This window comes from Dama dama, chromosome 2, assembly GCF_033118175.1.
Source record: "Dama dama isolate Ldn47 chromosome 2, ASM3311817v1, whole genome shotgun sequence".
Classification (NCBI taxonomy): domain Eukaryota; kingdom Metazoa; phylum Chordata; class Mammalia; order Artiodactyla; family Cervidae; genus Dama; species Dama dama.
The window spans coordinates 44,694,159-44,721,705 of record NC_083682.1 but is presented as its reverse complement, the minus strand read 5'-3'; the positions used below and the strand labels follow the sequence as shown (position 1 = coordinate 44,721,705).

Sequence of the window (27,547 nt, the reverse complement as noted above, 5' to 3'; positions counted from 1 at the left end):
AACCAGTTTCCCACTGATGAATATTTAGCTAACGTTTTTACTAGGATGAAACGTTGCAGGACCTATCTTTGTCACATATATTGGCATTCTTTCCAATTTTCCCTAGAATAAATTTTTAGAATTTCTAAATTAAACTATATGCCTGGGGAGGCGCTAAGATGGCAGAGGAATAGGACCAGGAGACCACTTTCTCCCTCACAAATTCATTGAAAGATCATTTGAATGCTGAGCTAACTCCACAAAACAACTTCTGATCGCTAGCAGAGGACATCAGACACCCAGAAAAGCAGCCCATTGTCATCGAAAGGAGGTAGGACAAAATATAAAAGATAAAAAGAGAGACAATAGAGTTAGGGACAGAGATCCATCCCGGGAAGGGAGTCTTAATAGAGGAAGTTTCCAAACACCAGGAAACCCTCACACCGGTGGGTCTGGGGGAAGTTTTTGAATCTCGGAGGACAACCTAACTGGGAGGAAAAATAAATAAAACCGACAGATTACATGCCTAAAAACAACTCCCAGCAGAAAAGTACCCCAGACGCTCACATCCGCCACCACCAGAGGAGAGGTGCGGACCAGCCCATCCCCCCCCCCACCCCGAGACAGGAGGCAGGGGGGAGGGGAAAGGGGCAAACTCAGCCCCAGAGATGGCATCCCCTACCAAACTGCAAACAGGCTTCCAGTCTCTAACCAAAGACTTCCTGAGACTCTGGATGGTTGACATCCACCGGGAGGGTCACGGCCAGAAACCAGCTCCCCAGAAGGTGCACCTAACCGGTGAGCGGAAACTGAGGCTGGGACCGCGGAGGGGAGAAGGCGCACCGCACCCGGGGAGAGTGCGCTCGTCAAGCTCCTGGCTGCCTGAGCTGCTCGGAAGGGGAAGGCACAAAACGCAGGCCCAACCAAGTCTGCGCCTTTGTGGAGTACCCGAAAACCTGAACCTGAGCGGCTTAGGGCTGCAAAGTGCACGCAATTCAGGGCCCGCTCCCTGGAGAGCAGCCTGGAGCCTGAGCAGTGTAGACGGGGAAAGCACACACGCCGCGAGTGGGGGCAAACCCAGTGTGGCTGGAACACTGCGAGTGTGCCCCACACACGCCAGTGATATTTGTCTGCAGCGCCCCTCCCTCCCCACAGCACGACTGAACAAGCGAACCTAAACAAGAGACCACCTCCGCCCGCTTGTGTCAGGGCGCAAATTAGACACTGAAGAGACCTGCAAACAGAAGCCAAATAAACAAAGGGAACCGCTTCAGAAGTGACAGGGGCAACGGATTAAAATCCCGTAGTTGACACCGACTACACCAGAAGGGGCCTATAGATATCGAGAAGTGTAAGCTGGAACAAGGAGCTATCTGAAACTGAACCGAACCCACACTGCCTGCAACAGCTCAAGAGAAATTCCTAGATATATTTTTACTACTATTATTTTTTACAAAAAAAATTTTTTTTTCTCTTTTTTTAAAAAGTCCTCTATTACTCCTTAAATTTTCATTTTTATAACCCACTATAACCTGGCCAAAAAAAAAAAAAAAAAAAAGGACCCTATTTTTAAAGCAAACTTCATATATACTTCTTAAATGTTTTGTGTTTTTGTGGTTTTTTTTAATATTGTATTTTTAAGAGTCTAACCTCTACTCTAGGTTTTTAATCTTTGTTTTTCAGTATTTGATATCAGTTTTGGACATTTAAGAATCCAACCTTCGGTACCCATTTTCACTCAGGAGTGTGATTACTGGTTTGATCACTCTCTCCCCCTTTTGACTCTCCTTTTTCTCCCCCAGATCACCTCTATTTCCTCCCTCCCCCTTCTCTTCCCAATCCAATTCTGTGAATCTCTGTGGGTGTTCTGGGCTATGGAGAACACTTAGGTAACAGAGGACTGCCTAGATCTGTCTCTCTTCTCTTGAATCCCCCTTTTTCTCCTCCTGCTCATCTCTATCTCCTTTCTCCCTCCTCTTCTTCATGTAACTCTGTGAACCTCTCTGGGTGTCCCTCACTGTGGATAATCTTTCACCATTAACCTAGAAGTTTTATTATCAGTGCTGTATGGATGGAGAAGTCTTGAGGCTACTGGAAGAATAAGACTGAAATCCAGAGGCAAGAGGCTTAAGCCCAAAACCTAGAACACCAGAGAACTCCTGACTACAGGGAACATTAATCAATAACAGATCATCCAAAAGCCTCCATACCTACACTGAAAGCAACCACCATCCAAGAGTTAATAAGTTCCAGAGCAAGACATACCATGCAAATTCTCCAGCAACGCAGGAACATAGCCCTGAGCGTCAATATACAGGCTGCCCAAAGTCACACCAAACCCATAGACCCATCTCAAAACTCACTACTGGCACTCCAGAGAGAAGAAATCCAGCTCCACCCACCAGAACACCAATGCAAGCTTCCCTAACCATCAAACCTCGACAAGCCAAACATCCAGCCCCACTCACTGGGAGAAACCTCCACAATAAAGGAACCACAGACTACCAGAATACAGAAAGGCCACCCCAAACACACCAATCTAAATAAGATGAAAAGGCAGAGAAATACCCAGCAGGTAAAGGAACATGAAAAATGCCCACCAAGCCAAACAAAGGAGGAGGAGATAGGGAATCTACCTGAAATGGAATTTAGAATAATGATAACAAAAATGATCCAAAATCTTGAAAACAAAATAGAGTTACAGATAAACAGCCTGGAGACAAGGATTGAGAAGATGCAAGAAATGTTTAACAAGGACCTAGAAGAAATAAAAAAGAGTCAATTAAAAATGAATAATGCAAAAAAAAAAATGAATAATGCAATAAATGAGATCAAAAACACTCTGGAGGGAACCAACAGTAGAATAACAGAGGCAGAAGATAGGATAAGTGAGGTAGAAGATAAAATGGTGTAAATAAATGAAGCAGAGAGGAAAAAAGAAAAAAGAATTAAAAGAAATGAGAACAACCTCAGGGACCTCTGGGACAATATGAAATGCCCCAACATTCAAATCATAAGAGTCCTAGAAGAAGAAGACAAAAAGAAAGGCCATGAGAAAATACTCGAGGAGATAATAGATGAAAACTTACCCAAAATGGGGAAGGAAATAGTGGCACAAGTCCAAGAAACCCAGAGAGTCCCAAACAGGATAAACCCAAGGCAAAACACCCCAAGATGCATATTAATCAAATTAACAAAGATCAAACACAAAGAACAAATATTAAAAGCAGCAAGGGAGAAATAACAAATAACACAAAGGGATTCCCATAAGGGTAACAGCTGATCTTTCAATAGAAACTCTTCAGGCCAGAAGGGAATGGCAGGGCATACTTAAAGTAATGGAAGAGAATAACCTACAACCCAGATTACTGTACCCAGCAAGGATCTCACTCAGATATGAAGGAGAATTCAAAAGCTTTACAGACAAGCAAAAGTTGAGAGAATTCAGCACCACCAAACCAGCTCTTCAACAAATACTAAAGGATCTTCTCTAGAAAGGAAACAAAGAAAGGTTGTATGAACGCGAACCCAAAACAACAAAGCAAATGGTAATGGACCATTCTTATCAATAATTACCTCACCCCAACCAAAAGACAAAGACTGGCTGAATGGATACAAAAGCAAGACCCCTATATATGCTGTTTACAAGAGACCCACCTCAAAGCAAGGGACACATACAGATTGAAATTGAAGGGCTGGAAAAAAAATTCATACAAATGGAGACCAAAAGAAAGCAGGAGTCGCAATACTCATATCAGATAAAATAGACTTTCAAATAAAGGCTGTGAAAAGAGACAAAGAAGGACACTACATAATGATCAAAGGATCAACCCAAGAAGAAGATATAACAATTATAAATATATATGCACCCAACAAAGGAGCACCGCAATATGTAAGTAAAGTAAAGTTGCTCAGTCGTGTCCAACTCTTTGCAAACCCATGGACTATAGCCTACCAGGCTCCTCTGACCATGGGATTTTCCAGGCAAGAGTACTGGAGTGGGTTACCATTTCCTTCTCCAGGGGATCTGACCCAGGGATCAAACCCGGGTCTCCAGCATTGCAGATAGACGCTTCACTGTCTGAGCCACCAGGAAGCAATATGTAAGGCAAATGCTAACAAGAATGAAAGGGGAAATTAACAATAACACAATAATAGTGGGAGACTTTAATAGCCCACTCACACCTATGGATAGATCAACTAAACAGAAAATTAACAAGGAAACACAAACTTCAAATGACACAATGGTCCAGCTAGACCTAATTGATATCTATAGGACATTTCACCCCAAAACAATCAATTTCACCTTTTTCTCAAGTGCACACGGAACCTTCTCCAGAATAGATCACATCCTGGGCCATAAATCTAGCCTTGGTAAATTTAAAAAAAAAAATGAAATCATTCCAGTCATCTTTTCTGACCACAATACAGTAAGATTAGATCTCAATTACAGGAAAAAAACTATTAAAAATTCAAACATATGGAAGCTAAATAACACGCTTCTGAATAACCAACAAATCATAGAAGAAATCAAAAAAGAAATCAAAATATGCATCAAAACGAATGAAAATGAAAACACAACAACCCAAAACCTATGGGACACTGTAAAAGCAGTGCTAAGGGGAAGGTTCATAGCATTACAGGCTTACCTCAAGAAACAAGAAAAAAGTCAAATAAATAACCTAACTCTACACCTAAAGCAACTAGAGAAGGAAGAAAAGAAGGACCCCAGTGTTAGTAGAAGGAAAGAAATCTTTAAAATTAGGGCAGAAATAAATGCAAAAGAAACAAAAAAGACCACAGAAAAAATCCACAAAGCTAAAAGCTGGTTTTTTGAAAAAGTAAATAAAATTGACAAACCGTTAGCCAGACTCATCAAGAAACAAAGGGAGAAGAACCAAATCAACAAAATCAGAAATGAAAATGGAGAAATCACAACAGACAACACTGAAATACAAAGGATCATAAGAGACTACTACCAGCAGCTCTATGCCAATAAAATGGACAATTTGGAAGAAATGGACAAATTATTAGAAAAGTATAACTTTCCAAAACTGAACCAGGAAGAAATAGAAGATCTTAACAGACCCATCACAAGCATGGAAATCGAAACTCTAATCAGAAATCTCCCAGCAAACAAAAGCCCCAGACCAGATGGCTTCACAGCTGAATTCTACAAAAAATTTAGAGAAGAGCTAACACCTATCCTACTCAAACTTCTTCAGAAAATTGCAGAACAAGGCAAACTTCCAAACTCATTCTATGAGGCCACCATCACCCTAATTCCAAAACCAGACAAGGATGCCACAAAAAAAGAAAACTACAGGCCAATATCACTGATGAACATAGATGCGAAAATCCTTAACGAAATTCTAGCAAACAGAATCCAACAACATATTAAAAAGATCATACATCATGACCAAGTGGGCTTTATCTCAGGAATGCAAGGATTCTTTAATATCTGCAAATGAATCAATGTAATACACCACATTAACAAATTGAAAGATAAAAACCATATGATTGTCTCAATAGATGCAGAAAAAGCCTTTGACAAAATTCAACATCCATTTATGATAATAACTCTCCAGAAAGCAGGAATAGAAGGAACATACCTCAACATAATAAAAGCTATATATGACAAACCCACAGCAAACATCATCCTCAATGGTGAAAAATTGAAAGCATTTCCCTTAAAGTCAGGACCAAGACAAGAGTGCCCATTCTCAACACTACTATTCAACATAGTTTTGGAAGTGTTGGCCACAGTAATCAGAGCAGAAAAAGAAATAAAAGGAATCCAGATAGGAAAAGAAGAAGTAAAACTCTCACTGTTTGCTGATGACATGATCCTCTACATAGAAAACCCTAAAGACTCTACCAGAAAATCACTAGAGCTAATCAATGAATATAGTAAAGTTGCAGGATATAAAATTAACACACAGAAATCCCTTGCATTCCTATACACTAACAATGAGAAAACAGAAAGAGCAATTAAGGAAACAATACCATTCACCACTGCAACAAAAAGAATAAAATACTTAGGAGTATATCCACCTAAAGAAACAAAAGACCTATATATAGAAAACTATAAAACACTGATGAAAGAAATCAAAGAGGACACAAATAGATGGAAAAATATACAGTGTTCATGGATTGGAAGAATTGCCGGGAGCCAACACACGAGGCTCTACCCATAACAAGGCCATGAGGGAGAAAACCTGACAGGCAAGGCGGATCAGGTTTTCAGGGGTTTTGAAAAGCTGCCCCCAGCGCTCACCTTAAAGATGATATCTGTCTTTCTGATGCCTGCCTCAATGAACTACTCCCTAATTTCTGTGACACAGGCAGAAGGCTTTCCCTGATCTCTTCCCAAATAAGAATCAATTTAGAACTTTAATCAATAAGTTTCCCAGGTGGTGGTATTTTATGAGATTATTCAGGGTAAAAGGAGTAAGTTTAATTTAAACTCCTTTGCTGGTAGTTTGTTAGCCAAATGCATTTATGCCCTTGGTACTAATAGGCATGATTGCTTATAATATCCTAATCATAAAATAACATAAAGAACCTGATTATATAAAAGCCCTAATAGACATAGAGCCTTTTTAAGGGGTAAAGGAGTCCTATAGAAAACGTAAGAAAAATTATTCTATAGGTGGTTATTGGGTTGAGATTTGCTTGCTGTGTTTTGCTTGCTGTGTTTTTGCTTTTAATGTGCTAAGGTTGTGTTATTAGAAACCATTGTTAATATAGTTAAAGATCTAGAGAAATAAGGACTTAGCCCTAGTGTGGTAACAATGAGTTGGTTGTTAACTGTCAGCCAGGAGTGCTAGGCAGAAGCTGCCTCACCAAAGTCGCAGAGTCAGAATGGGGTAAACTTCTTAGATAAACACAACTGACAACTTTTGCAGAAGGATTAATTTTTGTATTAACAAGAATATAATTCTACTCTGTACTATTTCTCTATGAGACTGTTACCTTTCAGTTAAGGTCATCATAAAAACGGAAAATAGGTTTACATTCACCTGACCTGCATAAAATGTTAATAGCCCCAAGGCCAGAAGATCATGTGCTAAGAATTACTATAGAATTAGAAAGCAAAAAAATCCTGCTTTTCCTAAAAAACAAAATGATGTAATACTAATCCTGTGTAATCATGAGTAAGCATCTTGTACCTTGAAAACATTCTGTGAAAGGGTATAAAACCGGTTGTCAAAAAGTAAAACACAGACTTGGCCGTATCAAGGCTGGTCTCACATGTCTTCTCTCTCTCTCTCTCTCTCTCTCTCTGACGCCGTTCATCCTGAGGGTACCCCCTGGATCCTGCCAAGGCTGGACCCCGGCAAAGAATCAATATTGTGAAAATGACTATACTACCCAAAGCAATCTATAGATTCAATGCAATCCCTATCAAGCTACCAACGGTATTTTTCACAGAACTACAACAAATAATTTCACAATCTGTATGGAAATACAAAAACCCTCGAAAAGCCAAAGCAATCTTGAGAAAGAAGAATGGAACTGGAGGAATCAAACTGCCTGACTTCAGACTCTACTACAAAGCCACAGTCATCAAGACAGTATGGTACTGGGACAAAGACAGAAATATAGATCAATAGAACAAAATAGAAAGCCCAGAGGTAAATCCACATACCTACGGACAACTTATCTTCAACAAAGGAGGCAAGAATATACAATGGAAAAAAGACAACCTCTCTAACAAGTGGTGCTGGGAAAACTGGTCAACCACTTGTAAAAGAATGAAACTAGAACACTTTCTAACACCATACACAAAAATAAACTAAAAATGGATTAAAGATATAAATGTAAGACCAGAAACTATAAAACTCCTAGAGGAGAACATAGGCAAAGCACTCTCTGACATAAATCACAGCAAGATCCTCTATGACCCACATCCTAGGATATTGGAAATAAAAGCAAAAATAAACAAATGGGACCTAATTAAACTTACAAGCTTTTGCACAACAAAGGAAACTATAAGCAAGGTGAAAAGACAGCCCTCAGATTGGGAGAAAATAATAGCAAACGAAGAAACAAAGGATTAATCTCAAAAATATACAAGCAACTCCTGCAGCTCAATTCCAGAAAAATAAATGACCCAATCAAAAAATGGGCCAAAGAGCTAAACAGACATTTCTCCAAAGAAGACATACAGATGGCTAACAAACACATGAAAAGATGCTCAACATCACTCATTATCAGAGAAATGCAAATCAAACTACAATGAGCTACCATTACATGCCAGTCAGGATGGCTGCTATCCAAAAGTCTACAAGCAATAAATGCTGGAGAGGGTGTGGAGAAAAGAGAACCCTCTTACACTGTTGGTGGGAATGCAAACTGGTACAGCCACTATGGAGAACAGTGTGGAGATTCCTTAAAAAACTGGAAATAGAACTGCCATATGACCCAGCAATCCCACTTCTGGGCATACACACTGAAGAAACCAGATCTGAAAGAGACACATGCACACCAATGTTCATCGCAGCACTGTTTATAATTGCCAGGACATGGAAGCAATCTAGATGCCCATCAGCAGACGAATGGATAAGGAAGCTATGGTACATATACACTATGGAATATTACTCAGCCATTAAAAAGAATTCATTTGAATCAGTTCTAATGAGATGGATGAAACTGGAGCCCATTATACAGAGTGAAGTAAGCCAGGAAGATAAAGATCAATACAGCATACTAACACATATATATGGAATTTAAAAAGATGAACGATAACCCTATATGCAAAACAGAAAAAGAGACACAGATGTACAGAACAGACTTTGGGATTCTGTGGGAGAAGGCAAGGGTGGGATGTTCTGAGAGAACAGCATCAAAACATGTATAATATCAAGGGTGAAACAGATCACCAGCCCAGGTTGGATGCATGAGACAAGTGCTCGGGGCTGATGCACTGGGATGACCCAAAGGGATGGGATGGAGAGGGAGGCAGGAGGGGGGATTGGGATGCGGAACACATGTAAATCCATGGCTGATTCATGTCAATGTATGGCAAAAGCCACTACAATATTGTAAAGTAATTAGCCTCCAACTAATAAAAATAAATGGAAAAAAGAGAGAGAGAGAGAGAAAAAAAACATTATATGCCTACCTTTCACATGCTTTTTATTGGTTTACTTCTATGTCATTCAACATAAAAACATGTTTAAATGATGAGATTATTGTTATAGAAATTCGTGGCTTTTCTAAATTTGAATTTAAAAGTTAATAATAGGGTTTGCAAATGATGCAACTGATAAGGGATTCGTCTCCACAATTTATGAGCAGCTTATGTCACTTACTAGCATCAAAACAAACAACATTCTCAAAAAATGGGCAGAAGATCTGAATAGACATTTCTCTAAAGAAGAGATGTGAAAAGGCACATGAAAAGATGTTCAAAATTGCTAGTTATGAGAAACAGAAATCAAATGAGATAGTGACCTCACACTGGTCAGAATGACTATCATCAAAAAAATTCACAAACGACAGAGGCTGGAGAGGGTGTGGAGAGCAGGGAACCCTCCTGCACTGTTCATGGGAATGTAAATTGGTACAGCCACTGTGGGAGAACAGCATGGAGGTTCCATAAGAAGCTAAAAATAGAGCTACCCTTTGGCCCTGTAATCCCATGCCTGGGCATGTATCCAGAGAAAAACATGGCCCCCAAAAGATACTATACACCAATGTTCATTGCAGCACTGTTTACAATAGCCAAGACATGGAAACAACCTACATGTTCATCGACAGAGGAATGATTTAAGATGTGGTGTATTACACACAGACACACACACACTGGTATATTACTCAGCCATCAAAAAGAATCAAATAAGGCCATTTGCAGCAACATGGATGGACCTAGACAGTGTCAAACTGAGTGAAGTCAGAAGAGAAATAGCCTATGACATCCCTTATCTGTGGAATATAGAAAGAAATACAAATGAACTTAAAAAACAGAAAGAGACTCACAGACTTACAAAATGAATTCATGGATCTGGGGGGAAGGGACAGTTAAGGACTCTGGGAAGGTCATGTACACACTGCTATATTTAAAATGGATAACCAAGAAAAACATACTGGATGGCGCATGGAACTTGCTCAGTGTTATGTGCCGGCGTGGATGGGAGCAGGGTTTGGGAGAGAATGGATACATGTGTATGTGTGGCTGAGTCACTTCAGTATGCACCTGAAACTATCACAATATTGCTAATTGGCTATATGCCAATAGAAAATGCTTTTGGTCCTGAAAAAAATAATAAAAATTTTAAAAGTCAGTAATAGGAAATTCCCTGGCCGTTCAATGGTTAGGATTCAGCACTTTCACTGTCAGGGCTCAGGTTCGATCCCTGGTCCTGGTTGGGGGAACTTAGATTCCACTAGCCCCACAGCATGGCCTTAAAAACATATATTATAATAATAAAACAGGCAAAACCCCTGCAGATGGTGATGGCAGCCATGAAATTAAAAGACACTTGCTCCTTGGAAGAAAAGTTATGACCAACCTAGACAGCACATTAAAAAGCTGAGACATTACTTTGCCAACACAGGTCCATCTAGTCAAAGCTATGGTTTTCTCGGGAGACATGTATGGATGTGAGAGTTGGAATATAAAGAAAGCTGAGCGCTGAAGAATTGATGATTTTGAACTGTGGTGTTGGAGAAGACTCTTGAGAGTGTCTTGGACTGTAAGGAGACCCAACCAGTCCAATCTAAAGGAAATCAGTCCTGAATGTTCATTGGAAGGACTGATGCTGAAGCTGAAACTCCAATACTTTGGCCACCTGATGTGAAGAGTTGGCTCATTTGAAAAGACCCTGATGCTGGGAAAGATTGAAGGCGGGAGGAGAAGGTGATGACAGGATGAGATGGTTCGATGGCATCACCGACTCAATGGATAGGAGTTGGTGATGGACAGGGAGGCCTGGTGTGCTGCAGTCCATGGGGTCGCAAAGAGTCAGACACAACTGAGCGACTGAACTGAACTGAATAAAACAGGCAAAACATTTGTCACTAGCAAATTATTTCCTTGCTATTTCACAAGTATCCTTATGAGAATCTCTTACTCAGGATGTGGACCATTGAATAGGATATGCTTAGGGGAAAAAAAACTTTTTTTTTTCTTTTTGCAGGGGGATGATTCTTTGAGCTGGGAGATAGATAAATGGGAGTTTATTGTACGTTCTTTTTGACAGTGTAAATCTGACTTAAGGAAGTGCTGTTCTGGGTGTGAAGTACTGAAATCAGGCACCATCCTCTTCCAGAGTGTTTTGTTGTTGTTGTTTAGCTTTTGCAAAACATACCTGATATGTAACATGTAAATTTAAAGCGTAAAATGTTAATTTGATACATACTGACATTGTAACATAATTGCCATTGTAGTGATAGTTAACACCTCTGTCTCCTTAGTATCCTTTTTTTGGAAGTTGGAATAAATTCTCTAACAATTTTGATGATTGTATTATAATATACTGTCAGTTCAGTTGAATCGCTCAGTCGTGTCCAACTCTTTATGACCCATGGACTGCAGCAAGCCAGGCCTCCCTGTCCATCACTAACTCGCAGAATTTACTCACTCATGTCTATCGAGTCAGTGATGCCATCCAACCATCTCATCCTCTGTCGTCCCCTTCTCTTGCCTTCAGTCTTTCCCAGCACCAGGGTCTTTTCAAATGAGTCAGTTCTTCTCATCAGGTGGCCAAAGTATTGGAGTTTCAGCTTCAGCATCAGTCCTTCCAATTAATATTCAGGACTGATTTCCTTTAGGATGGACTGGTTGGATCTCCTTGCAGTCCAATGGACTCTCAAGAGTCTTCTCCAACACCATAGTTCAAAAGCATCAATTCTTTGGCACTCAGTTTTCTTTATAGTCCAACTCTCACATCCATACATGACTACTGGAAAAACCATAGCTTTGACTAGACAGAGCTTTGTTGGCAAAGTAATGTCTCTGCTTTTTAATATGCCATCTAGGTTGGTCATAAGTTTCCTTCGGAGTAAGTATCTTTTAATTTCATGGCTGCAATCACCATCTGCAGTGATTTTGGAGCCCCCAAAAATAAAGTCTGTCACTGTTTCCACTGTTTCCCCATGTATTTGTCATGAAGTGATGGGACCAGGTGCCATGATCTTAGTTGTCTGAATGTTGAGCTTTAAGCCAACTTTTTCACTCTCGTCTTTTAGTTTCATCAAGAGGCTCCTTAGTTCTTCTTCATTTTCTGCCATAAGCATGGTGTCATCTGCTTATCTGAAGTTATTGATATTTCTACTGGCAATCTTGATTCCAGCTTGTGCTTCATCCAGCCCAGGATTTCACATGATATACTCTGCATATAAGTTAAATAAGTATGGTGACAATATACAGCCTATACTTTTTCCGATTTGAAATCAGTCTGTTGTTCCATATCCAGTTCTAACTGTTGCTTCCTGACCTGCACACAGGTTTCTCAAGAGGCAGGTCAGGTGGTCTGGTATTCCCATCTCTTTCAGAATTTTCCACAGTTTATTGTCATCATTACAATTTTGATGATCATATTGTAATATACTGTAGCATGCATTATATCTTGAGATTTTTTTTTACTGTTTATTGTAAATTTGTACCCTAAGCAACAGTTTTGTCCACTGCTTACCTTGTTGAGTTAATCACTATTTTATTGTGTTTCTGCATGTTTGACTTTTAAAACTTCCAAACATAAGTGATAACACATAGTACTTGTCTTTTTCTGTCTGACATCTCAGCATAATGTGCCAAGGACATCCATGTTTTCACAAGTGGCAGTATGCCCTCCCTTGTGGCTGAATAATATCCCATTACATATGTATTAAATGGCAGAGTTTGCTTTATTCATCCATTGATGGACACTAAGGCTTTTTCATATCTTGGCTATTATAAATGATCTGGCCATAACTATTGGAGTACACGTATGTTTTCAAGTTATTGGTTTCATTTTCTTCCCAGAAGTGGAACTGCTGGGTCATGTTAGTCCTTCCTTTAATTTCTGGGGGAACCTCCATACTGTATACCAAGGATTCCCTTTCTCCACATTCTCACCAGCACTTGTTATCTCTTGTTTTTTCAATAATAGCCATTTTAACAGATATGACTACTCATTGTCATTTAATTTGCATTTCCCTGATGACACTGAGCATCTTTTTATGTACCTGTTGGCCATCTGTATGTCTTTGGGAAAATGTCTGTGTAGGTCTTCAGCCCACTTTTATTAATTTTTTAAAAGTTATTAATTTTTAATTGGATAGTCACTTTATAAATTTGTGTTGGCTTCTGCTCTACAATAACACAAATCAGTCATAATTATATAAATATTAATATATACACACACACACACACATATCCCTTCTCTCCTGAACCTCTCTTCCCTCCCCCTACCCCCCTATCCCACCCCTCTAGGTCATCACAGAGTACTAAGTTGGGCTCCCGTGTTATTTAGCAACTTCCCACCATCTGTTTTATACGTGATAGTGTATATATGTCAGTGCTGCTTTCTCATGGGCTTCTGCCCATTTTTAAGTCAGATTGTTTGCATTTTTGTTCCTTAGTTATGTGAGTTCTCTCTCTGTTTTGGATATTAACCCCTTATCATAATTGATTTGCAAAAAGTTTCCGTCATTCTGTAGGTTGCCTTTTCTTTTGTTTTTATTGTTTTTTTTTTTTTCTGTGTAAAATCTTTTACATTTGATGGAGTCCTATTTGTTGATTGTTGCTTGTGTTGTCACATCCAGAAAAATCATTGCTAACACCAGTGTTGAGGAGTTTCCTCTCTATGTTTTCTTCTAAGAATTTTAAACTCTCAGACCTTATGTTTAAATCTTTGACATATTTCAAGTTACAAGTGGTGTAAGATAATGGTTCATTCTAATCATCTTTTCATTTTATGGTTTCCTTTGCTGTGCAATAGTTTTTAAGTTTAATCCATTTCTTTATTTTAGTTTATATTTTCATTACTCTAGGTCGTGGACTGATAAAGATCTTGCTGTGATTTATGTCAGTGTTCTGCCTATATTTTTCTAAGAATTCTATGGTATCCAACTTTATATTTGGGTCTTTAATGCAAAGAGTTTGAGTTTATTTTTTTAGTAACTTTATTTTTGTGTATGACATTAGAGTGTTCTAATTGCATTCTTTTACATGTAGCTGGCCAGTTTTCCCAGCACCACTTATTGAAGAGACTATCGTTTCTCCATTGTATACACTTGCCTCCCTTGTCATAGATTAATTGACCATAAGTACATGGGTTTATTTCTGGGTTTTCTATGCTGTTCCAGTGACCTATGTGTTTTGTCTGTTTTTCTGATAGTACCGTACTATTTTGGTTACTGTAGCTTTGTAATATGGGGCTTCCCTGGTGGCTCAGAGGTTAAAGTGTCTGCCTGGAATATGGGAGACCCAGGTTCGATCCCTAGGTTGGGAAGATTCCCTGGAGAAGGAAATGGCAACCCACTCCAGTACTCTTGCCTGAAGAATCCCATGGAGGAAGGAGCCTGGTGGGCTACAGTCCATGGGGTCACAAAGATAGGCTGGAGTCAGGGAGTGTGGTTCTTCCTGCTCTGTTCTTCTTTCTCAGATTGTTTTGACTATTCAGGTTCTTAATGATCTGTTCTAGCCAGGGCAGGAGACCCCTTATAGAAAAAGGATAGTGAAAGTGGGCCTCCTTGCCTTGTTTCCGTGATCTTAGAGGAATAGCTTTCAGTTTTTCTTCACTGAGTATTTGTTAATTGTGGGTTTGTTATCTATTGCCTTTATTATGTTGAGGTATGTACCTCTATACCCAGTCTGCCTAGGGAGTTTTAATTATTAAAGGATGTTATATTTTATCAAATGCTTTTCTGCATCTGCTGAAATAATAATGTAGTTTTTATCTTTTATTAATGTTATGTATTACATTTATTGATTTACATGTTGAACCATCTTTGCATACAAGGAATAAATCCCATTTGATCATGACGTGTAACCCCTTTGTGTCTTCTTGAATTATTTGCTAAGATTTTGTTGAATGTTTTTGTAGCTAAACTCCTTAGAGATGTTGCTCTATTGTTTTCTTTAAGTGTTCTTATCTAGCTTTAGAATCAGGGTAATAGAGGCCTCAAAAAATGAATATGGAAATATTTCCTTCTCTTCACTGTTTGAAAGACTTTGAGAACGACTGATATTAATTTTCTTCTGAATGTTTGGTAGAATTTGCTAATGAAGGCATCCAATCCTGGGGTTGTGTTGGGAGGTTTTTGATTACTGATTTAACCTCTTTGCTTGTTACTGGCCTGTTCACATTTTCTACTTTGTCCTGATGCAGTCTTGGTAGTTTGTGTTTATAGAAGTTTATCCATTTCTTCCAGGCTATCTTGTGGGCATATAAGTGTTCATAATAGTCTCATATGGTCTTTAATATTTCTGTAGTGTCTTCCTTTTCTTTTCTAATCTGGTTAAAGGTTTTGTTGGTTTCGTTTATCTTTCGAGGAATCAGCTCTAATTTTATTAATTCTATTTTTCCCCCCTCTGGTCTCTATTTCATGTATTTCCACTTTGATCTTATTTCCTTCCTTCCTCCTGCTAACTTTTTCTAGACCCTTGAGGTGTAAAGTTAGGGTGTTTGTTTTTTTTTTTTTGAGATTTAATTAATATATGAAATTATTTGCTATAGTCTGTCCTCTTAGAACTGCTTTTCCTGCATTCCATAAGATTTGATAGGTTATATTTCCATTTTCATTTATTGTGAGATAATTTTTTTTTTCCCCTCAGACTCATTGGTTGTTTAGCAGGAGTGTCTTGTTTATTTTCCATGTATGTATAGATTTCCCAGCTTTCCTCTTACTGTTGATTTCTAGTTTCACACCATTGCTATCCAAAAAGACAGTTGTCATGATTTCAGTATTTGTTGAGATGTGTTTTTGCTTTCATTTCTTTACACATCATATGATCTATCCTAGATAATGTTCTGTGTGCACTTGAGATGTATATTCTGCTGCTCTTGTTTCAAATGCTATATATGTCTATTAAGGTCATTTGTTATAGGTATGGTTAAATTTCGGTATTTGTTACTGATTTTATGTGGATTATCAGTGGTCACTTATCAGTGGGATATTGAAAGCCTCTAGTACTATTGCATTATCTTTCTCTCCCTTTTGATCTGTTAGAATTTGCCTAACATATTTCATTGTGCCAATGTGGGGTTTATATTTATGACTGCTGTATTTTCTGGATGTTTTTACCTTTTTATCATTATACAGCAACCTTTTGTCTTTTATCATTTTTGGCATCAAGTATATTGTGTCTGGCTATACCTGCTTTCTTTTTATTTCCAATTGCATGGAATATCCTCTTATACTCAAATCTTCACCCTGAGCCTATGTGTAACTCTAGAACTGAAAAAGTTAGGTCTTTTTAATCCATCCAGCCACTCTGTGCCTTTGACTAGAGAACTGAATTATTCTATTCAGAGTGATTATTGCTACTTAAGTACTTCTTACTGCCATCTTTTTTTCACTCTGTCTACCTTTGTAAGATGATGATTTTCCATGGTGATTTGATCAGTCTACCCCATTTTTCATGTTTTGTGACTACTATAAATTTTTTCTATATAGTTTTGAAAGTATGAACATCTCATAGATAAAATAACCTACAGGAAAAACAGACTTTTAAAAAAAAGTAGTTCAAACAAACACTTTGTGAATTGAACATGTGGTTATACACATTCACTATCTAATGTTCTTAGTTTATTACATTGCATGAAAATAAGCATTGTTCTGTTGGAATAATCAATTGTTGATTAAAGATGATAGAAACAAAATAACTTACCACTTAAGTAAACAGTAAGTTGCAAAGGTTACTATTTTCCTCTAAACTCATAGTACTAACCACATGTGATGTTTCGGTAATACATGTCTTCTACATAGTGATTTACTCACCTGGGACAGTAGAAAAGTGACTTGTGGGTCATAACCAAATATTGTCTCTACAATACAGTGCTTTAAGTAGAAAATTAAAATACAATTACTCCTGTGGCCTAATATGAGTTTTGTGCTAAGGTAACATAGAAAGTTAAATCCTTAGATTTGCTAAAACAATTTTTACAAAGGTCTAATATGCTTTATAAATTTATATTTCATACGTACTACCTTTCATTGCCCTTTAAAGCTTCTAATTGTAGTCAGTGTGCCTGCCTGCCTATGAGGGCTCATCTAATTTTGATTCTCTTTTTGGCAAAATAATTGAATAATCAAGCTTTAGGAAGCTTTCATCTTAGTTACCCACAATTCTGAGTCATTAGTTTCTTCATGAAAGTTTGTACAAGCTGGTATGATTCTGTTCAACAGGACTGAGTATGAAGATTTGTGGCAACTACAGTGGACCTGTGGACAACACAGGTTTCAACTGCATAGCTCTGTTTACCTGATTTTTTCACTAAATACATAGGACAGTACTTCATGAATGCATGAAGTTGGTTGAATGCATGCATGCAGAAGCAAGGCTATGGAGTGACCAACTGGCAGGTGACACATGGGTTTCCAGGCGCACAGCGTCAGCACCCCTAACCCTCATGTTCTTCAAGGGTCAACTATTTTCACCTATCAGACATATTATTCAGTAGGGCTGAAGCTATCAAAAGCATAGCTATTACACTTTTCTTTACCATTTGTACTCCATGATGGTTTCACAGGAGAAGGTAAGGGAGTGGGAGGAAGGCAGGGAGGGTGTAAATTTAGCCAAACTCTCCATTCACAGAAGGATTTTTAAAGCTTAAAAATGTACATATTTATATATGTGTATATACATATATTACATGTATATTTATATAATTTTATTTTTAAATGTTAAGATACAGAGAAAGCAAGCTAGAAGACAATACAGTTACTTTGCTTTTAGGAAAAAATGATGTATTCTGCTAAATTTTAAGATATTTATTAGATCTGGTAATGCAGAGAGAAAGGCAAAATTCCAATGTTTTCTTCAATAACTGACTTTTTTCTAAACTAAAAATTATGAGAATAGATGGAAAGCTAAGCTATTCCAATTTCCTTGCCAGATTTTTTTTCTTGGTAATAACATTTATTAAGGTATCATTGTTATACATTTTAAGTGTACAATTTGATGAGGTTTGACAAATGTGTATACCTGTGTAAACATCATCCAGATCATGATAGAGAAAAGTCCCATAATGCCAGAAACTTCCCTCTGTGCTGCAAACCTCCCTGACCCTTACTTGACCCATGCAATCACTGATCTAATTTCTAATACCATAGATTAGTTTTGCTTCTTCGTGTATTAAGTAGAATCTCATACTAAGCATTCTTTTGCGTCTGGCTTCTTGCCCTCGACAATGTCTGCCAATAATGTTACATGGACTGGCAATTCCTCCATTTTATTGCTGAGTCATAGTCCATTCAACAGTTTATTCATTCATCTATTGATGGACGTTTACATTCAGTTCAGTTCAGTTGCTCAGTCATGCCCGACCCTGCAGCCCCATGGACTGCAGCACGCCAGGCCTCCCTGTCTGTCACCAGCTCCCAGAGTTTACTCAAACTCACGTCCATTGAGTCGGTGATGCCATCCAGCCATCTCATCCTCTGTCATCCCCTCCTCGTCCTGCCTTCAATCTTTCCTTACAATTATTTGTACATTAAGTTGCAATGAACATGCCAAGAGTCTTGGTGATCATGTTTTTACTTTTCCTTAGTAAATACCTAGAAGTAGAATTTGAGCTATAAGTATATATTTAACTTTATAAAAAAGTTTTATAAAAACTTTATAAAAACAGTTCAGACTGTTTTCTGAAGTGGTTGTACTGTTTTACATTCTAGACAACAATGTCTAAAGAGTTGAAGTTCCTTGCCATATTTTATTTTGGGGAATTTTCATTTACTTTATCTCTTTCTCCATATGCATATCTGTGCTCAGTCATGTCCTTGGACTGTAGCCAGCCAGGCTTCCCTGTCCGTGGTACTTTCCAGGCAGGAACACTGGAGTGGGTTGCCATTTCTTACTCCATTCTACTACAACTGATGAAGTTCTTTGGTTTGTTTTATTGGATTAGCACTTTGATGATGAAGTTTTAAATTTTCAGAGCCAAAAATCTCTTTACAGATGAACAAGCTGGAAGTCTAAAGTCAAAACGTGACATGAAAAGCAAAATTTTAGCATACTCTGGCTTCATGTGTTATCAGAAAGATGGACTTTATCCTCAGACCTTTAATGGCAGCCAGTTACCTGAGACTTTACTATAAGGATTCTTTCAGAGTTCCTGCCGCTGCTTGAATTGTAAAGGCTGCAATAGAAATGTGTTTCTTCACTTCTTTCCAGGCTGAACGAGGATCTGCTTTATTTTCAATATCAAACATAGCATCAAAGATGCCAGGAAATGATTCACCAGCATATTTGTTGTGGCTGCTTGGAGCAAAGATGACGTGCCTAGCAGAAAAAACACAGAGAACAGGCTGAGCTAAAGAGTACTCATACATTACATTTCACTTGCTCTTCCTTTCTCTTTTCTGGTGTCTTTGTTAGATTACATTCATAATGAAATACTGTGTCTCCTCCTGATATCCACTTTTGTTATTCCAAAGTAAAACCTTATGTTGTCGGTTTGAGGCACTTAGGCAATGGTATAATTTCAAGCAAAGAAAGGAATTGATAAGATGTGTCTAGCAAATCATATCATGTTATCAACCCAAGCAGCTGGAAATAAGCAGATATTTCCCTGTAAGTTACAGGCATTAGTTATCTAACTGCCTAGACATCCACAGACATCCATAAAGCATGGATAATTTATGGATAGTTTTTAATAAGAGATTAAAAAATAATTACATTTGTGTTGCCTTTTTTAAGATTCCACAAGAATGATTTATTCCCAATACTCTTCAGAATTAAAAAGCAACAAGCAAAGTAGCTTGTATTTCAAAAATATCATAATTAGTAAGGATAATGAAGCCCATTCCACAAAGGTAAAGCAGCTCTATATGGATTGCCCACAAAGACACACTTATTCCGTTCTAGAAGGAAAGTCTGCACCTGATTTCCTACTTCATCTCGTAAGTAGCTCAGGAGATCAAGCCACTTCTCTCCCCACTGTGTGGAATTCTACCTTGCAGAAAGGGACATATTGGATTAATCACTCTAATCAAGAATTAGGCCTGGACTTCCCTGGTGGTCCGGTAATTAAGGAAATCCACCTGTCAACGCTGGGGACGTGGGTTCAAGCCCTGATGCAGGAAGACTCCACACGCTGCGGGACAACCACGCCCGTGTGCCACAACTGCTGAGCCCACACTCACCCCTGAGCTTGCACAGCCCAGAGGCCATGCTCCACGAGATAGAGGCCACCACAGTGAGAAGGCCAGGCACCGCGACCAGAGAGGGGGCCCCCTTGCCACAACCAGAGAAACACTGCTCGCAGCAGTGACCGCCCACTGCAGACAAAGTAAATTAAAGGCAGCTGCGGGCGGCCGGGGGCAGTGCTTCAGATCCCTTCTTCAAAAAAAAAAAAACAAGGAATTAGGCCTAATAGTCAAACCCTAGAGCTGCTTCAGAATGTAAAGCTACCGTATGACAAAATATAGAACTCTCTGTAAATATTAATGATTGAAGACATTTAAAATGTCATCATTTAGATTTCCCAGAGTATATCAGGATTTATTGCTTTGGCTTTTGAATTTTAGTATGGCCTTAAGTGGATCATCCTTAATGAAACAAGTATACATGCTGAACTGTTTATAAACATTAATAGTCTGACCTATATATAAGCTGAGATACTAGAGATACAGGTCACAGGTATCCCTTAATACATATGACATCTTTTGGAGAACTGTAGAGGGAGAGTATTGTACAATATTATTGACTCAGGAATCAAGAAAACCTGATAAAATTATAAACGAGGTGTTTCCTTAATTTTTCTTCGGATCATCACTGTATAGAAACACCATAGATTCCTGTACATGGATTTTGTGTCCTATAACTTTACAGATTTCATTTATTCTAATATTGGCTTGGCCAAAAGGTACATTTGAGTTTTTCCACAGACCTTACAGAAAAACCTGAATGAACTTTTTGGCCAACCCAACAGTTTATTTGTGGAATCATTAGGATTTTCTTCTGCAGTAATGACAGTTACTTCTTCCTGATTTGGATGTCTTTGTTTATTTTTCCAAACTGTTACGGCCAGGACTTCCAATACCACGTTGAATAAAAATGGTGAGAGTGGGCATACTTGCCTTGTTCCTGATCTTAAAGGAAATGCTTTGGGGTTCTCACTATTGAGCTTATGCAGCTGTGGTTCTGTCATATACGGGCTATGTTATATTGACATACACTGTCTCTGTATCCAGTTTGTTGAGACTTTTTTTTTTTAAATCAGCTTTGCCGTGGCACGCGAAATCTAAGTTCCCTTATGAAGGATAGAACACATGCCTCGTGTAGAGGGAGCATGAAGTTTTAACCACTGGCCCACCAGGGGAGTTCCACTGTTCCTGTTAACACCTTTTCTGACATTTTAATTACAGTTTGTCTTAGGATGGCTTTCTTCTGAGCTCATCTTATTCATACTCTCTGGGTTTCCTAATCTTGATGTCTGTCTCCTTCCCCAGGTTAGGGACGTTTTCAGCCCCTTCTCTCCTTCCTTCTGGAACCTCTATAAGACACACATTGTTTCACCTGATGTTGTCCCAGAGGTCCCTTCAACTGTCATCACTTCTAGAAAACCCTTCTTACTTTTTGTTGCTCCGTGAGTTCCACTGCCTGTGTTCCAAGCCACTGACTCTTCTGCTTTGTCCAGTCTGCTAGTGAGCCCACCAGTGCATTTCTCAATTCCATTAACGTACTCTTTCTTTCAACTCCATGCCTTCTCTTTGGTGTATGTGTGCCAACTCACTTTAGTCGTGTCCAACTCTTCGCGACGACATGGACTGTAGTCTGCCAGGCCCCTCTGTCCATGGAATTCAGGCAAGAATCCTGGACTGGGTTACTGTGCCCTGCTCCAGGGAATCTTCCTGACCCAGAGACTGAACCCACATCTATTACATCTCCTGCACTGGCAGGCATGTTCTTTACCACTAGCACCACCTGGGAAGCCTAAAACCCATGCCTTGGGATGAAGCTCTAGGACAAGCCAACAGGCCTCTTTTACAGAAAGATGGGCTGTGTTTCATCTGTGCAGTGACTGCCGGTGGTAGCCTCCCACGAACTGACCCTCAGATCATCGTCGTAACCCTGTGGGACCGAGGGAAGCAATCCTGTCTGGCCACCAGAGCCACAGGATCAGGGCACCCCGTGGGCAGCAGCCACAGAAGCGGAGGCTCCAGACATCTATAAGAGCTCTCCCGAGAGATGCTGGCTTCCTGGACAATGGCAGAGAGAGAACGTAAAGACAGCACCACCCTCCTGGGTCTCCGCCTTACAGCCGGCACTTACCTGGGTGGAATCAGAATCCTGCCCCTCAGCCTGGAGCTGTGCTTACAGGATTATGGGCCTCCTTCCCCAGAAGACAGCCCCTGGGTCTGTTGCCTCTCTTTTCCTATCTACCCCCTTAAGAGCTGCAAGCATACTTCCCTCTGGTCACACAGAGTCAGAAAATGTAGAGACGTCCCCAGTAGCAGCTTCAAAAATCGGAGGGCCAGAAAAGGGTATAAGCTCCCTTCTGAGAGAGGGTCAAGCTGGAGTGAGGCAGAGGAGGAGCAGAGAGCGCTTCCATCAGCCTTCACTACCAGAGGGCAGCCCTGCAGACTTCTAGAAGCATGCTGGAGCAAAACCGTGCAGTTCAGGCTGAGGCTCTTGGCCAGACAAAGGAGGCTCTTCCTCAGAAAGACCCGGGATGTGTTTCAGTCTGCTGTCTGCACAATGCCTTGGGGGTGGTGGTCTGGCAAGAACTGTCTCTCCAATTGTTACAGCCCCATGGGATTCAGGGATGCAAGCCCCCCTCACCCTCCCAACCTTGAGCCAAGCAATCAAGGAGTGTCTGCCGGCGACAGCTGGAAAAACCAGGACACCAGATGCAGAAGCCAGCGTAGCACATGCAGATAAAAGCTTCCCTCTGGAGATACTGGTGCTCTGGAGCTCAGCAGAGGGACTGCATGAGGACCATCGCCTTTGGGGAAGAAGTGGGGAAAGATGGTGCCCACCAGCCTCAGCAAGGCAGAGGAAGAGCAGAGTACCCACCAGCCTCCACCCCAGAGAGGGTCCTAACCGGTCCCCGCCCCTCAAGCCAGTGCTTTAAGATCAACAAATGAACCTCCTTCACATAAAATCTGGGGGATACTCAAGGGCTGCTTCTGTGCTGGGGCTGGTGGCAGGTAACTCTAGCGGAGTCCTTTCAAGCTGAGCCGTTTCTAGCTTCTGTGCATCCCTTTGGTTTCATGGACGCAGCCTTGTTGGTTCTCAAAGCCAGATATCAGGGAGGCGCACCCTCAGGCACAGGTGAGGTGAGGTGGCTCATTTGGGGACAAACCCTTTGCTCCCCAGAGAGAAGCTCCGGGTCTGTGAGCTCCCTCCTGACGGCCGGCTGCCGCAGCCACACCATGCAGTGGGATTTGCGGGGAGACTGGGCAGTAGCCTCCTCTACCCGTTTCACACCCACACAGCCTTCTTCTCCTTCGCCTGAGGTGAAAGAGGTGCTCAGTTGGTTTTCAAGGGTTTTGGTTTTTCTCCCCAGAGGAAACCATTCCATCTGTAGCCGTCGACTCTGTGTCTGGGAGCGGCGAGGTCTGCATCTCCTTACCCCACCGTCTTGAACTACCTCTCCCTCACTTTAGAATACAGCCTTTGTGTTCAATGAACAGTTCCCAATACGTTTTTTAAATTGGAGGACAGTTTGTCAGCTACTTAATCAAATTTAAAATGTGTTTAACCTTTTGACACTGAAATCCAGGTACTGATTATAGAGATATTAAATGTTCAAGTAGGTCTTGGGGACATTTTATAGCAGTACTTTTCTAACAGTAAGTAATTAGGGGAAAAAACAAATTAATTAAAGACTCAGTAAGGACTAAAAATTTACACATGCAAGCCATATAATGGAAAACAATGAAACAGATGAGAATAGCTAAAAGATATTATACTGACACAGAAAAACCTCTAAGATTAGTTGTTACCCAAAAAGGCAGTTGCAAGGTGATATATGGTCCCATTTATGTAAACACAAATGAATAAACAACCAAACATGTACATAACTGCATTCAAAATTTAACACCAAACTCTTATCTCTGATTTTCTCTGAAGGAAATAACAGAAACATCTAGGTGTTGGCACTGCCCTTTTTTATTTTATGTAACTCCATGGAGCCTTAATTTGAAAATGAGATATTCTGCTTATAAATCATATAAATTTAAAATATATATATAAAGATGGACTCATAGGCAAAAAAAGATTAATCTATAAACTGGCTTTCAATCTTTGGTTTATATAAAAACTTACTGCTATTTTATTTGTACCAACAAACATTTATCTTCACAAGATGTTAAGATTTTATAAAAACAGCAACTACTGCGCTCACTTCGACAACACACATACTAAAAACAGCAACTATTTACTCAGTACATCCCTCTCTGAGCTAAATCTCCTGCAAGCCTTAAATCTATAAACCTATAGGGTATAAGCACAGTAATCTCCATCTACCGCTGAGGAATCTTAGTCTTGGAGAAGTAATTTGCCCAGGTGACACTTGGTATTTGGCAGAGATGGGTTCTAAATGTCTAGGAATCAGTTAAATGTGAACACTAATTACTAATATTTATGAGAAATGTAATATGTAGAGCTATCTTTTGTTTGTGTCACTTTGACTATAAACAGCCTTGTAAAATAGCTTGTTATCACCCTCTTAATTCAGATAAGCAAGCCCTAGATATGACTTGCTGTAAATCAGACATGTGCCAAGTGAACTAGAACATAGATTTCTGACTCTAGGGCCTTTCTAATTTTTACCAAGGAACCACAGCTTAAAAGGCACTTTGAAAAACTGGAGACTATCCGCAAGCAGCCAACACTGAGAAAAAAGTACAATTCTTTACAAGAAACTATGGTGCCGTCTTCTGAAACCCTAAACGCTATATGGAAATAGATCGAGACTATTCTACTTGACTTGGAGAGCACTACAGGGTCAGAGGGAGAAAACTATGGGGAAATATATCTTTATGATGAAAACTTCCTATTAAGTAGATCTTCCTTATAATTGAATGAACTTCCTCATGTGGTAGCAAGTCTCCCATCATTGGAAGATTCAAACAGCAGCTGGATAACCACTTTCCTGAAATCCTACAGAAACGATTCATGTAGAAAGTTGAACCACATGAGCTCTAAGATCCCCTTTAAGATTCTGTCTTTTAGATTTTGCCACAAAGAGTCTTTTTCAACTATCATCTGCCATTTATATCTGTAGCAAAGCAATACAAGATATGAAATTAATTTTTCTGATATTACAGATTACACTGTTATGGGACTTCCCTGGTGGTCGAGTGGTTAAGAATTAGCCTTGCAATGAAGGGGACAGCAGTTCAATCCCTGGTGGGGGAGTGAAGATCCCACGTGCTGTGGAGCAAGGAAGCCTCCGCACCCCAACTACGGCGCACACGCGCTCCTGAGCCTGCGTGGCACAACTGGAGGGCCTGCGTGCCACAGAGAGAGGGCCCACGGGACGGGGCTGAGACCCGGCACAGCCGAATAAATGAAAATTACACTGTCATGCATGCATACTCAGTCGCTTCAGATGTGTCTAACTCTCTGCAATGCTAGAGACTGTAGCCCGCCAGGCTCCTCTGTCCATGGGGTTCTCCAGGCAAGAACACTGGAGTGGGCTGCCATGCCCTCCTCCTGGGGATCCTCCCGACCCGGGGGTCGAATCCCCGTCTCCTACGTCTACCTGCATCGGCAGGCGGGTTCCGCACCACTAGCGCCACCTGCATAATCTCACCCGTGTTTCCTTCAGTATACACATCCACTTTCCACCCATCCGACAGTAGTTTAAAGCAGACGTCGGGGAAGCTGCTTTGGGTCAGAGTGACATGCTTGGCGTCCTTTAGTACAATACCTGTCGCCTCCTTACCTATAGAACGGCCTCCCTGGTAAACCAAGAGGATCAATGAACGCTCTTTCAAGAAACATCAGCTGGTCATTCAGGATTCTCACTGCCATGGGGCTTTGAGAATGAAAAAATAGATAATTAAAACCCTTACCATGAAGCTGCATTTTAAACTATTAAATAAGGATAAGGCGTGGGGAAAATAAACTTCTAAATCACAGACTTTTAAGAAAATGAATATTAAATACCCAGGCTCATATGGTAAGCTGCATATAACAGCAGGCGCAGCTTTCTATTATTTATAACAGGCAAGGAGACTGATTGGGAAATGGTTTGATTTCCTCTTCAAGACCACAGACTTTCCAGAAAGAAGTGAAAGACATTATTAATTATTTGTAGGAGAGCCAGGACCCCTGCAAAGATAGACAGCGTGGACTGCCACGCTGTTCTTGGTAAGTCATTCAGCTCCACCTTGGAGGAAAGTAGCAGAACAAAAAACACAGAATGAAGTGAGTCTGCAAGGGTCTCCAAGCGGGGAGAGAGACAGTTGTACCTCGGGGGCAGGCAGTCCCTTCCACACTTGGAAGCTGCCAACTTAATCTTTTGGGGTGCCGCACAAGTTCCCTAGGTTATCCTACAACCCCAGGGAGAGCGAAAGGCCCCTCACAATGACTGACACAGCTTTCTGCCTGGATGGGAGGTGGGAAAACTTGTTTGAATGAATTTAAAAAATATTAAGAAAAGTGATATGAACTGTGAGGTGGTACAGTTTATGCTTGTTAAATAATGCTTTGAGTGTAACTTAAATTATTTTTCAACGTTCAAGTGGCAAGAGGTTAAAGGACATGCAAAAAAAAAGTATAAGAGAGAATTTCTACACTGTTCACAGGACCATCTGGGCCTGTAGTAAAATGGGTTACAAATGCACTTAAACCCACAGAATTATGAATTACCAGCAGCAGTCAGAATTCTTACCATGCAAACTTCAAAAGACATGTCTCCTTAGCCCCTGCCATGGGATGGGTTTTTTATCTTTCAACAGCAACGCGCCTCAAACTTTAATGTGAATACAAACTACCTGGAGAGTCTACTGCAGAATTCTAACTCAGCGGGTCTGGCATGAGCTCTGATATTCTGCCTTTCTAACAAGCTCCCGGGTGAGGCTGATGCTGCTGGTTGGAAGACCATAATTTAAGTAGCAATGATTCTGAATCGAATGCTTCATTCCACTAACCACATTGCTTTTAAAAAGAGTAGATAGCTTTACATTTGAAACTTACTTATTCAGATCAACTTGTGAAAGTCTTCTGTGGAAATCTGAAGCAGCTTCTGAGAAGTTTTTCACAGCAGAAAATAAGGACTCTTTTTAAAAAATAGAACAATAGAGGTGAAATTATTAAGTACAATGCTTCATATTTCAAAGTTTCACTTTCCTGCCGTCCCCATGCTAGCTTGCTATGACTCAATAGGTGTTGAAACTATTTTTCTACTGAGTCGTTTTGCAGATCCTTGGAATGTATTAGGAAATCTTGTAACAAAAC

General features: G+C 40.0%; 1 protein-coding gene across 3 annotated transcripts in view; it reads right to left on the bottom strand.

Moving 5' to 3' along the window:
• Nucleotides 1-17,844: 17,844 nt before the first annotated feature.
• NAALAD2 (N-acetylated alpha-linked acidic dipeptidase 2) overlaps nucleotides 17,845-27,547 on the bottom strand; it is a 49,319-nt gene continuing 39,616 nt past the window's right edge. For 2 of the 3 annotated variants that reach the window (XM_061120534.1, XM_061120551.1), the window contains exons 17-19: nucleotides 27,287-27,368; nucleotides 26,031-26,123; nucleotides 17,845-19,414 (exon numbers count right to left, since the gene is read on the bottom strand). In XM_061120534.1, coding sequence (XP_060976517.1) covers nucleotides 19,225-19,414; nucleotides 26,031-26,123; nucleotides 27,287-27,368 — 365 coding nt within the window. In that variant the 3' untranslated portion in view covers nucleotides 17,845-19,224. The remainder of the gene's footprint in view (nucleotides 19,415-26,030; nucleotides 26,124-27,286; nucleotides 27,369-27,547) is intronic. The other variant, XM_061120543.1, reaches the window with a different exon arrangement.